The following is a 13,173-nucleotide window of genomic DNA, read 5'->3' as shown; positions in this document are numbered from 1 at the left end:
ATTTTGTCTTTGGTAACCAGAGTCCCAAAGGTAATGGTTTAGATCCTTGATCATCAGTGTGAAATGCTGGCGCAAGCCCCGAACACCAGGTTTTAGTCCTTCTGTTAGAACCAACCAAGCCAGGCGCCTCCCCGTTATCATAGACTCCTGTTAGTCATGTGTGTGTCTAACGTATCTTCTCTCCCCTCACTCATCTCTTCCACTTTTTTTCTTTCCCATCATGCAGTGCATCATCCAAGGACTCATCTCAAAGCAAAATCATCCGCTTCACTCTGGGTCAGAAAAAGATTTCTAGGTTAGATTTTTCTCTGTGTCCTGCAAAGCATGGTTTCAACCCAACTCATTGATCCCTTTGCTCTGGCTAAGTTTCCTTTTGGTCCCTCTCCCCGTTTCATGTTTGCAGTTTGAGAAAACCAAACATGCTTTGGCTGATGACCCAATGTTGGAAAGTTTTGAGAGTGTCTGGGTGGGGGAGGAGTCATTGAAAAGGAGTGTGTATGTGTGTGTCAGAGTGTATGTGAGGTGAAGATGTCCATACTGCTTCTGCATTTCATTGATTTGGGCTTTGATTGCTCGGTCATCAAAATCCTTTCTGATTTAGGGAGAGGTAAGTTTCTTGGTGGATTTTATAGTGGTTTTATGATGCGTTTGGCTCCCTGCTGTGGCCTGACCCTGATCCCACCTTGCCTGCATCTCCTTTGTGTGTGTGGTGCTTTTTATTGTTGCCGTTATTGCTAAAATTACTAACGTGGCATTGGTTTTCTTTTGAATTATAAAGACCTGAAGCATGAATGAATCCAAATGGTCAGAGGAGACAAGGCCACAAGGCAGCTATGTCTCATTTTTGTTTCTGGATGCTCTTTTGTACCTTGGAGGGATTGCCTCAGTTACCTACAAATAAAAACCAGCCTTGCTCACTAACTAGTTCTCTTGACACAGAGTTTGTCATCTACTGCCTCCTATGAGGACCCATCCCAGGGTATGGAAAATGCAGGTCACATCTTTGCGATCTACTGTTCTTTTAAAAGTAGCAAGAACTAACATTTACTGAATGTTCGTTATGCTCCAATTTGAATGCATTCTCTTATTTAATCCTCACATCAGTCTTCATGCAGCAGGTCATGTTATTATCCCCATTTTACAGATGAGAAAACTAAAATCGAGGAAGTTAGGTAAGTTACCCAAGGTGACACAGAAAGTGGAAAAATCCAGGATTTGAGCCCAGGTGATCTAACTCCAGAACCCTCACCTTAAGCACTGTCTTACACTCCTCCTCTCTTCCTCCCCCTTGAAATCTGGTACTTAAGGGGTTGTCGAGGCTGCTTTTAAAAATCTAAGATTTCAACCATTACTCTCGGTCTTTTGCCTCCCCTTGCAGCATCCCAACAGAACCCGATGCTGGGGTGAAATCGCTTCATTTACTTCTCATTGAATTCTCACTTAACGCTAAAGGGAGGCCCACACCACATTTGTATCTGTATTCATGTGACAAATACGTACTGAACGTCAGCCTGCTGCCCCACTCTGTCAAGCTCTAGGTGCCTTTTCTAGCCAAAGCTTTCTTTATCTTTTCTAAAAGGTTACACATAGGGAGACCCAACTCGGGATCTGCCTGGCTGTTGGGGAGGAGCCACAGGGCAGTTGCCTCTCTCTAGAACAAGTCCACATATTACCCAGACTTGGTTCCGGGGGACAGGAGGGAACCCACATTCATCAGTGCTTCTCATAACCCTGTGTCTCTGTCAGTTTGGGCTGCTAGAACAAATCACCATAAACTGGGTGACTTAAACAACAGAAATGTTTTCCTTACGGTTCTGGAGGCTGGGAAGTCCAAGGTCAAGATGCCAGCTCAGTCGGGTTCTAATGAGGACCCTGTTCCTGGTTTCCGGATGACTGTGTTCTTGCTGTGTCCTCACATGGAGAGCAGTGAGAGAGGATGCAAGCCCCATCCTTCTCTTGTTATAAGGCACTAATCCCACTGTGAGGTCTTTAACCTCATGACCTAAGTCTCTCCCCTAAGCCCCATTTCCAGATACCATCATCTGGGGATTAGGGTTATGACACATGAATTGGGGCGGGGGCAGGGAGGACATAAACATGCAGTTCATAACACCACGCTAGAGAGTGCCCGCTTTTCCTGAAAAATAACACAGGGTCCAACTCAGACACGGACTGCCCTGGCAAACGGGGTTCCCAGTTTTCGAGCATTGTGCAGATGTCCCTATATAGGTGTCAACCTAAATAAGGATGTAAACTGAGGTAAGCTGAAATTACCAAACTCAAATTGAGTTTATTTGGGAATAGCAGAGGAATTGTAATTTGGGAAATGCATGCCAGAGCAAGAAAAAAGTGAGTCTATTGAGGGTTTGGGGCGTGTTATAATGATGGACCACAGTGCAAGGGGGCATGTGAGGGTTCAGCCAGAGTCCAAGCAGTAATTTCATTGGTTTGAGGATGGAGAGGGATTCTTGGCAAATGTGCATGGTCAGGAGATAAGTTTCTATATTCCGTAAATCAGACATTGATGGGTCATCAGCCTCTCCATTCTTACATGCCGTTCTTCTGAGGGCATGTGCATGAGATTCTCCATTTCCTATCCTCCAGTTCCACTGTAGATTGAAATACTTTCACGGACAAAAGGAAAGGAGGAGAGTGAGCTTGGAGGGAACCTGAAGTCTAGTGTTTGTTCCCACGATGTGCTCCATTCTAGAAGATAAAACAAACAGGCGCTTGCTGGGAAAATATCTGCTTGAGGCACATGCCCATCCCAAGCATGATTTGTTATCAGTCCCCGGATGATGGAAGGAGGCAGTGGGAAGAGCGGAAGGACTGAAGGGTGAGGCCATGTCTGCCTCTCCCCCAGGGTGTGCTGGGTACAGGGCTTCCAAGCTGATGGAAAGCCAAGGTGTGGCTTTCTTTCAGGGTCACATCCCCCACCTAGAGTTTCTTTTGGATACATTTTTGTTTGTTTCATTATTTGCCTAATACTCTTCTTTGCGCTTTCCTGCCCCCCTCCCTTTCCCACCCCCAGCCTTGCGCACAATTCTGATAAGCATTTTAGCTAATCCAGGCATCACCAAATGTAACAGTAAAGTTAGCTGCCAGAAGAAATAGACTTACCCCTGCTGACGGAGTAAGGCACTTCTCCCAGAGCTCTGGAAATCGATCTTATTCAAGTACAAACATTGATGCAACACTGGCCAGAGCCCAACATCTCGATAGGCACCAGAGATACCCAACAGGGTGGGAAGCCTCACCCTTGAGTCTGGATGCGGGGAAGAGGCTTATAGGGGGCATCATCACAGGGGTGAAGGGTTTGCATGAACTTCTGCCTTCGACTACAACTATTGTCCCTTGGCAACCCTGGCGGCTCCCAGGTTGGTAGGCATATTCCATCTGCAGATGCGCAGAAGCATGGTGGCTATGAGTGCAGCTAGTCAAACCTAGTGAAAGCCCCTCTTCACCCCTCACCACGTCGCCTGGGCTAATTACTTATTTGCCAGGAGCCCATGTTTCCTTACTGCCACATTCAGAGTGTTATGTGGATCAAGTAAAGTCCTCTCCGGTCTGGTCCATAATGAGCGCACCATAACTAGCAGGGACAGTGATGTTGGTGTTTGGGGTTGATCTGGGCCAGCTGGGGCCACCAGGCCACCTCTAGCAAAGACCTACAGAGTTGACCTACACAACCATCTTGCGGAGAGGAAGCGGTGGGGCTAATATTTCTGTCCTCTTTGTCCAACTGCTGAAAAGCAGAGGCTATGAGATGAGAGGTTTAGCATTTAATGGTCTCCTCTGGCAAAAAAAATCTCTGATCACAACACCTTCCACCTGAGGTCCCAAGCGTGTGCACCCACCTTCTCCCCGAGTTTCAAGTAGCTTTGCAGGGAAGAACGGCTTTCTTCCCATCAGTGCGCTCAGCACATGGAGCTAGGATCTAGTCACAGGTTATGTGCCAAGAATGACCATTTACTGCCCTGCCTGCTTGGCTCTGCACATGTTGAAGAAATCCACCATGGCTCCAACAGCGGCAGGATTTCTCTCCTGCCTCTTTTTTACACCACTTCCTTTAAACTTACTTTTTTTTTTTTTTTTTTTTTGAAAAGCAACACATGTATGTTTCGAAGAACCCGTCTGTGTCCTCTGTCATTTTGTAACTATGTTTGGAACATGGAATGACTTGGAATGACTTGAGAAGTAGAGCTGTTCTTGCAGAGGAGTCCTTGGAACTTTCTGGCACCATAAATGATGCAGGGTTGACTTGACATGCCCCGACCCCCGCCCCCTGTTCCACATGACCAAGACCCAACTCTTTGCAGAGACGGATGCTAATGTGCAGGCAGCAGCTGTTTCCAGGCTGGGACTTGATAGAAGTTCTTGGGATGCACAAGGATGTTAACAGTAATGAACTTGAGAATGTGAGCCGGGGGCTTAGGGTCTGTGTTACTGTGAACTAGGGGATACTCTGCTTTTCCACTCTAACTCTGCTCCCAGCCTCCCTAACGAATGCCTCATTGCTGGAGGGCAGGACAACGTCCAGATTCATACTGTGGCATACAAGGCCCTCTCTGCTCTGGCCCTGCCTGCTTCTCTAGCCTTGTTTCCTCCCAGCCTGTTCCCCACTCCCCAGCACACACCAGCGCTTCCTTCCTCTGCAGGAGATATATGCCTCTCACCATGACTCCGGACCCTCTTGCCCTCCACTCGCATTTCCGTTCCACATGCCACATCTTGCTCTGGGGTCACATCTATTTAGAACCTTCCCTGGCCATCCCACCAACTTCCAAGATGATCATTTTTCTTCTTTGAATTACTTCTGACCTTTGCATATGCTTTTATCAATACATGTGTAATTTAGATGTCATCTGGGATCAATCAGCCCCTTAAGATCTAGATGAGATTGAACTAGAACCCTGCCTCACTCTTTTTGGGCTGCCATAGTAAAATACCACAGACTTAGTGACTGAAACAACAGAAATTTATTGCTCACATTTCTTGAAGCTGGAAGTCCATGATCAGGATGCCAGCCTAGTCGGGTTCTGGGCAGATGGCTGACTTCTCACTCTGTCCTCATAGGGTGGAAGGGGCTACCTAGCATTCTGCACCATCTTTTATAAGGGTGTTAACGTCATTCACGAGGGTTCTGTGTAATGACCTAATCACCTCCCAAAGGCCCCACCTCCTAATGCCATCACACTGGGCATTAAGATTTCCACATAGGAATTTGGGGTGGGGGAACATAATCATTCAGGCCATAGAAAACTCTTCTTCAATTTGCAGAAAATCCGGTGCCTTCTCCACAATTGCTCATGTACCTTAGGTCCTCAAGGTCATCTTTGTCTTTGAAATGCTACATTTGAAATCTTCTAATTCATTCTGAATTAATTCGGGAGGATTGACTCCCTATCCCAAAGAATATTTTGGTTCCCTCATGGGTGGATCCAAACAGGCCTTTTTCCTTACTTCCTACCCACCACACATTCATTCATGGCCTTTGTATGTGAGGCGGACTTTGCTGAAAATTTCAGAGAGATGGTGGGGGGCTTCTTGCTTTGGAGCAAGCAACTATTCAAGCCCATTCACAAAAAAACCCAAGTTGTTGTTTTTTTTTTAAGATTTTATTTATTTATTTGAGAGAGAGAGCACAAGCAGGGGGAGCGGCAGAGGGAGAGGGAGAAGCAGGCTCCCCGCTGAGCAGGGAGCCCGATGCGGGGCTCGATCCCAGGACCCTGGGATCATGACCTGAGCCGAAGGCAGATGCTTAACCAACTGAGCCACCCAGGCGCCCCAGAACCCAAGTTTTAAAGCATTGTGTTGTCCTAGACACCCTCTGAAACTTGGAAGAAATTACTTGGTCTCCACCCAGTCTTTCCATTTGGTCAAGTTCAAGGAGCTGTCCTAACTAGGGTTTAACAGTGATGGGAGTAGAAGGTGACATGAATTGGCTTGAACTTTGGGGTGGCTTTTGATGCCTAAAATGCTTCCAGACTGCAGACCTCTTTGGTGCTCACAGATTTGCATGTGAACTAGGGGATACATGCAGAAATACATGGATACATGGAGAAAGTTTAAAAAAGAAAGTCCAGGCTGGGAGGAAACAAGGCTAAAGAAGCAGGCAGGGCCAGAGTAGAGAGGGCCTTGTATGCCACAGTATGAATCTGGACGTTGTCCTGCCCTCCAGCAATGAGGCATTCGTTAGGGAGGCTGGGAGCAGAGTTAGAGTGGAAAAGCAGAGTATCCCCTAGTTCACAGTAACACAGACCCTAAGCCCCCGGCTCACATTCTTTTTCATGTCAGCTGCCTTCAAGGCCTTCAAGAATTCCTTCTCCATGTCCTAGGAAACTTTGCACAACCCTGCAGCCACTTGAAGGCTATGCCGCTCCCATCAAAGGTGCACCTCTAGGTCCTGACTCAGTGTAGAGAATCTGATGATGACCACCCATGGGGAAACCAGAACTGTCTTAGTTGATCCAAGACCAGAATGTTTCACTCTGGGGATTGGGGCCTACGGATGGCTCAGAGGTACCCTAAGTATAAGGTCTCAGTCACAGGTACTTGGATGAAGCAGTTTCTCTTCTGGAATGTTTCTTAGGGGAATGAGCACCGTCTGCCAAAGCCTGGCTTGCCTCTTTGAAAATGTAGATCTCAGACTTTTATATGTTGATTTTTGTCTGCTGTCTTCTGATACTTACATCTAGATCCTCAATTTCCTTCATTATTTGTTTGATTCTTTTTGGTACCAAAGCCTGTTTCCTTTATTACAATGCCGAAGTCATTTATGAATTTATGCTCAGCAGAGAGGATGGGAAGGGGAACTCACATGCATTGAGTACTTAGAATAGGCCAGACATTAAGCCCCGTTCCAAATGAGCAACTATCCTATTGGGTAGTTGATTATTATTCCAAAGTTATCTGATATGGAACATGAATCTTAGATTATAATACTGGTCCAGTGTCATGTGTATGGAAAAAGCCCATATTTTATCCATTATCCCACACTACTCATCCAAGAGAAAAAGGAAGATGAACTTTATATTTTTAATCAGCCTATGCAGTTCGAGGTTGTACTCATCCCATCCGACGCTTTGACCAATCTTCTTTCTATAAAGCCCCCGACTGCCCTGAAAAGTCTGTGGTCCAGCCCTGGGTCAGGGCAGTGGGAGGTCTTCAGCAGCTCTGAAAGGAATGTATCTTTTCCCTTCTTGTTGCTTTTTGCTTCCCTACTCCTTGCAAATTCCCTACTGAAGTAAAATGCTACGACCTTTTACCCTGTGCCACTTCATACAGTTGCTGTGATATCATCTGGGAACAAGTCTATAATCCTTTTCCAGGCCTGTCTGTGGGCATGAAGACTCCTGTAGACTAAGGCTGGGTTAAAGGAGTCCAGCCCAAAGGACTCCATGTCTGCCCCTGCAGAAGCTTTACCATTAGCTGGGAGTACTCCGCTAAAAATGACTTGGAGGGCTTGCTGGATGCTGTTTGTATTCAAAGCAGAACCAAGAGGTACCAAGATCCCATTGCTAGACCTCCTTATTCAGTTGTGCTGGCCACATCTGGTACCTAAATATACACCCTGGCACTGCTGGTTTTGTAGCCCACTCTGTGTCTGTCTTTATGGGGTGAATATTTTCTCCAAACAAGATGGGGTAAATTAACAGAGGGGCGAATCCTCCTAGTGCAGTGGAAAGTGCACTTGCCTCTGCCACTTGGGGGGGAGAACTCACCCCCTTCCTTCTCTCCTAGTTCCCAGTCAGGGAATTGGGCCACCTTCTTCTTAACTGTATAAATTTTACAGTGCTCTCACACCAGCTCATGTTCTCTGTTTACTCTACAAACCATCTTTCTTGCTCAGCCAGCAAGAAAAAGTTTAAAGTGATTGCCTGCCTATATGTAAAATGCTTCCAGACTGCAGACCTCTTTGGTGCTCACAGATTTGCATGGGGAGAGAAAGTTTAAAGCTTTATGAGTTGAAAGTTCAGACTTATCACTAGATCTAATGCTAGTCAGAGGAAGTTCCAGTGGTTTTTAAACAGTTAAGTGGGTTTTAGCTGAGATATATAACTATCTCATTATTTATTCATCTTTAAACTTTTAATGATTAGAAACAGCCTGCTTAGTAGTCTCTGAACCAAAGTTCCTGATCTGGGGAGTCTTACCCTTAACTCTTGGGGGAGGAGGCCATAATATCTTTAGACATATTACAAAGATGTCTGCTAATTTTATTTCCCAAACCACCCCAACTGAGTTACTTTACTTAAAGAGAAAGTGTATGTTTGTCTTTAGGTTAATAGTTTCCTGCTGGTTCTACAGAAAGAACGTATGATTTTATCCATCTACTGTGCAGAGAAGCTGAGCTTTAGCCTCTAAGTAATGCCTATGGAGACAAGTTGTCAGGTGTTGAAGGAAAATGTATGTTTCAACACATGTTTTCATCCAGGCCATAAGTTTTTTCATTGTAGTTGTATTGGGTTCTGAGTGCTAGCAGGTCTCTTTCTGACCATTATAAATTACATCATTTTCTTGACACAACAACCCCAGATTATGACAAACACCATATTAATACCTACCAAAAGAGATGCACACATAGTAAGGTAAAAAAGCTTAGAGTCTTTTTTTTTTTTTAATATTTATGTATTTGACAGAGAGAGAGATAGCAAGAGCAGGAACACAAGCAGGGAGAGTGGGAGAGGGAGAAGGAGACACCCGCCGAGGAGGGAGCCTGATGCGGGGCTCGATCCCAGGACCCTGGGATCATGACCCGAGCTGAAGACAGACACGTAATGACTGAGCCATCCAGGCCCCCCAAAAAGCTTAGAGTCTTAATTGGCCTTTATGTTCCACACTTTATAGAATTAGAGTTGACATGGTTTGGCCCTATTGAAAAGTAAAATTAGGGGCGCCTGGGTGGCTCAGTCGTTGGGCATCTGGCTCAGGTCATGATCCCAGAATTCTGGGATCGAGCCCCACATCGGGCTCCCTGCTTGTGTTCCCTCTCTTGCTGTGTCTCTCTCTGTCAAATAAATAAAATCTTTTAAAAAAAGAAAAAAAAAAAAGTAAAATTACTCATCCAAGAAAAAAAGGAAGATGGACTTTATATTTTTGATCAGCAAACATATTTATTTAGTTTTACTTCCGAATTTCTCTTTGCTCAAAGGAAAACTCAAGTTTTGCTGTTGGACTTTGCTGGGGTCATTAGTAGCCTAGTTGTTTGTAGTGGTTCCACTAAATCTTTTGATTGGCAAACCTCCACAGACCCAATGTCTTGAATGGTTTCCTTTACCTCCTGCATGGTTGCAGTTCCTTCTTCTGAGACACGGCTGTTCTCCTGAGACTGAATCATTATTCTGTTGCTTTTGCATTTTAGGCTTCCGGGTCCTACCGCAAGGATATCTGCTGCAGGCAGCGAAGCCAAAACACGTGGAGGGTCAGCAACTGCTAACAACCGACGCAGCCAGAGCTTTAACAACTATGACAAGTCCAAACCAGTCACTTCCCCACTTCCACCACCACCACCACCAAGCAGCCACGAGAAAGGTAAGTCAACTTCTTGATGGTCCTTTTTGGCATCTTCCTTTACAGCAGATCCAGTTGCTTTGGGTGAGTTTGGTCAGAGTTGGGAGCGGGGTGCAAATAGGATGGTGGGCATGGGCCACAGGATATACTTGGCTGGCAGGAACTTTGTTAGCAGAGGCATTAATAAAGTGGGGGAAATATGTTCATAGTTGCTAGCAGGAATACCTGTATTTGTTTCAGTGGGGGCCCAGAAGACACCTGATTACAGAGAGAAGCGATCTAGCATTTACAATTTGAAAATAAACTTTCATAGAATGTGCCTGTATGGTAGATGGTTTTCCAGAAATGCAAGCTTCTTGGAGGGTGCATTGTGTGAACTGATAAGATTTTTACCCATCAAAAGTAATATGCGGGGAGTTAAAAAGGGGGTTTTCACCCTTTGAAAAAGACATGTGGGTCGGCCAGATGAATATCTTGGCTACATATAAGGAACATACAACATTATTCTTGGTGTTCTGATGATGTAACTTTTACCAAAAGAGGATATGACTGTTTGCTATACATAGCCCTGAGATTTTAGGATGGGGGGAAAAGATGAGTAGCACTGTGGGGGGCTATTGCATAGAAGGGAGTGAAACAAACCTTTGCTCGCTTCAGTCTGTGTCCTGTGGGACATTGGAGAAAACGGAGTCAGCTTAGAAGTTTCGACAGTAGGAGGCAGAGTCCTCCTGCGTTCCTCCCAGGCAAAGGGGTCTAGACTGCTTGGTGGGGGGACATGCTCAGATCTCTTGAAAGCATTTTCTACCTGGTAGGATTTGTCCTAGATGTGCCTCTTACTCTCCCGAGACCCAAGAGAGCTGCCTCGCACTCCCTGAAGTGCTCCAGGAGCCTGGCCAGCCCTCCCACTGTGAATGAGGTCAGAGCCTCCCTGACCTACCCCTTTAGCCCCGGACGACTTGGAGCTGGGTTTCTGCCCTACCCCCACCTACAATACTTGAGAAAATATGCAGGAAATTTTTGTATGGTTGACATATATATGGCAGAAGGTTTTGCCTACAGGGTGTTGGGAACTCTGCAACTAGCAGTAGGATGTCTCAACCAGTCAAGATTCTTTGTGATCAGCCCTTGGCTTCTGCCTTAAGAAAATCATTTTTCTTCTTCTTTCTTTCCCCCTCTTCCCCTCCCCTCCTTTTCTTTTCTTCAACCATACCCAAGCATGTTTTCAAAAATGTGTTCTTTTCAAAAGTGTGTTCTTTTTAAAAGTGTGTCTAAATTGCAAAAATAATATATGCTTGTAAAATGGTACAAGTACATATCAAATAAAAGTTCTCCTTTACATGCTCCCTGAAGGATACTAATATAAACCGTCCTATGTATATTCTTCTGGAACTAATTTCACAATATATTTACACACACACACGCACAATATATATAGAAACGTGTTTTATATAAATAAGTAAGAGCTACATTTTATTGAGTACCTACTGTGTGCCTCATTGAATCCCCCAACAAGCTATGTTGTTATCCTCATCTTACAAAGGATGAGACTCAGGCAAAGAGAGGTTAAATACTTGCTGAGGCCACACCAGAGATGGTGAGAGGTAGAGTTGGACCTGAACCCAGGCACCTTGGGTCCAGAACCATGATTAATACTATGCTTTTCCTGCAAGCAGAAAAGAAATGCTCAAAGCCTTGCCCATTGAAGGCTGGAGACGTGCAGGTTGAGCAAGACGGGGGAGCTAAGAGGATGTGGGGGGCAACCTGTGCAGAGCCCTCTCCTGGGCCATTCCGTCCTTGTCCCATGGTCATCAGGGGAGAAGTTGTCACAAAAAAGTCTGAAGGATGGATGTGAGACCAATATCCAAAAGACTGAGAAAAGAAAGAAAAGCTCCTCGTGGATAGAACTGATAGGGGAGGATGAAGGGTTGGCAGCTGGAACGTTGTCCCAGAGCCTAGCACAGATACAGGGCCACTCAGGCAGCCCACCAGGTGCTGGGATGACCACCAGTCTGCCCCTGTCCTGGGCCCGGGCTGTCATGTGCACACCGAGCAGCCAGGGAGCCACACACCTGTCAAAGGACAGCGCTGCAAATTCTAATGGAGGCATTGCCCCAGGGAAGGACTGTGAGGTCGGAAGAAAGAGAAGTCAGACTTATTTATTGAGCAGGTGTTATTTGCCAGGGACTTTGATTGTCACTATGTTACTTGATCTTCACAAACATTCTGTGTGGTAAATATTATTAACGCAGTTTTATAGGTAAGTGGAGCTGAGATTTACTCACTTACACCCGCCCCCCCCGCCCCCCCCCAGTAATTGAGCCCTGGAATTCATATCGACGTTCGACTCCTGGATTTGAACTCTGGCTCTGTCCTGTGCCCTGGGAAGTCTACAGTGAGGATCGATTGAGGTAGTGTGAGAATATTTTGTGAGCTGTGACTCTCAGAAAATCTGCTGAGGATTCGCTTTTGAAAGGATAAAAATAACTGACCGGGTTTCCAGGCGCACCGAAGTAGATGCATTTCCCCCTCTCAATCCTGGAGAGCTTAGGCAAAGCAGGCATGGGGCAGACCCAGGTATTTTTTATAGTAACGCTTTACCACCATCTGGAGGTAAAGGGACAGTTCAATTTTACCTTCAGGGGCTTTTATATTTACTCCTCCTTGCTCACCGTCCCTCTGTCCTCCGCTGAATCTGATCTTGATTGCTGCTTATGAGGTAGCCAGATCTAAGCAACATATGGTATGTGGGGAGAGAAGTAGCTCTAGCACCTGGCCACGTGGGAGGCACAACAGGTTCTTGGATGCATAAGAAAGCATCCCTCGGCGCCTGGGTGGCTCAGTCGTTAAGCGTCTGCCTTCGGCTCAGGTCATGATCCCGGAGTCCTGGGATCTGGCCCCGCATTGGGCTCCCTGCTCCGCGGGAAGCCTGCTTCTCCCTCTCCCACTCCCCCTGCTTGTGTTCCCTCTCTCGCTGTGTCTCTCTCTGTCAAAAAAATAAATAAAATCTTTAAAAAAAGAAAGCATCCCTCATCTTGAGACGTCTTGGAGAGATGCGTACTAGTGAGCAGATAAATTGTAGCTCAGCGTGGTTCGTGCTGTAGTGGAGGTATGGACTGCTTTCAGATGAGTTAAAGTCCATCATGTGATCTCATGACCTGTCCTTCTAGAAGCTTTCTTGTGAGTCAGCCAAGCCCTGATAGCATTGTGTGCTGCCACTTCACTCTCAGGTAAACCAATTCATACGGTTGTGTATGTGACCCGATGGGCCAGAATTCTCCTTCTAGGAATTAATCTAATCACACCAGTAAGGGGAATGAGAAATTGAGTATTCTGTCAAAAAATGACAAAAATATTTCAACACTGAGTCCTGATTTTTTCAAAAGGATAAAGAGGAGTAAAAGGGAATTTTATAACAGGCAACTTTTCCAAAGCCCGGGAGCACTTAATTCTTTGTGAGCAAATACTGAAAGATTCCTCTCAAAATCACGCCCAAAGAGGCAAATGCCCTCTTGCCATGACCAAATTTAAAATTTAGTTCTGATCACACGGAACAGTCAACTGAGATGTGAAAACAGAAGAAAGGTAATAGATACATAAAATACTTCACGGTGAGAAAAAGCCTAGGGGCACACTCACTTTATTAGCTCATTCCATGAGGTG

General features: G+C 45.7%; 1 protein-coding gene across 3 annotated transcripts in view; it reads left to right on the top strand.

Annotated features, from left to right (window-relative positions):
- Positions 1-13,173, top strand: part of NAV2 (neuron navigator 2) — a 394,949-nt gene that overhangs the window by 169,829 nt on the left and 211,947 nt on the right. For 2 of the 3 annotated variants that reach the window (XM_044919653.1, XM_044919654.1), the window contains exon 6: positions 9,365-9,534. In XM_044919653.1, the coding sequence (XP_044775588.1) occupies positions 9,365-9,534 (170 nt within the window). Of the gene's footprint in view, positions 1-226; positions 296-9,364; positions 9,535-13,173 lie in introns of all 3 variants that reach the window. The other variant, XM_044919651.1, reaches the window with a different exon arrangement.

This window comes from Neomonachus schauinslandi, chromosome 11 (genome assembly GCF_002201575.2).
Source record: "Neomonachus schauinslandi chromosome 11, ASM220157v2, whole genome shotgun sequence".
Classification (NCBI taxonomy): Eukaryota; Metazoa; Chordata; class Mammalia; order Carnivora; family Phocidae; genus Neomonachus; species Neomonachus schauinslandi.
The sequence above is the reverse complement of the archived record's forward strand: the minus strand, read 5'-3'. Positions and strand labels throughout refer to the sequence as shown.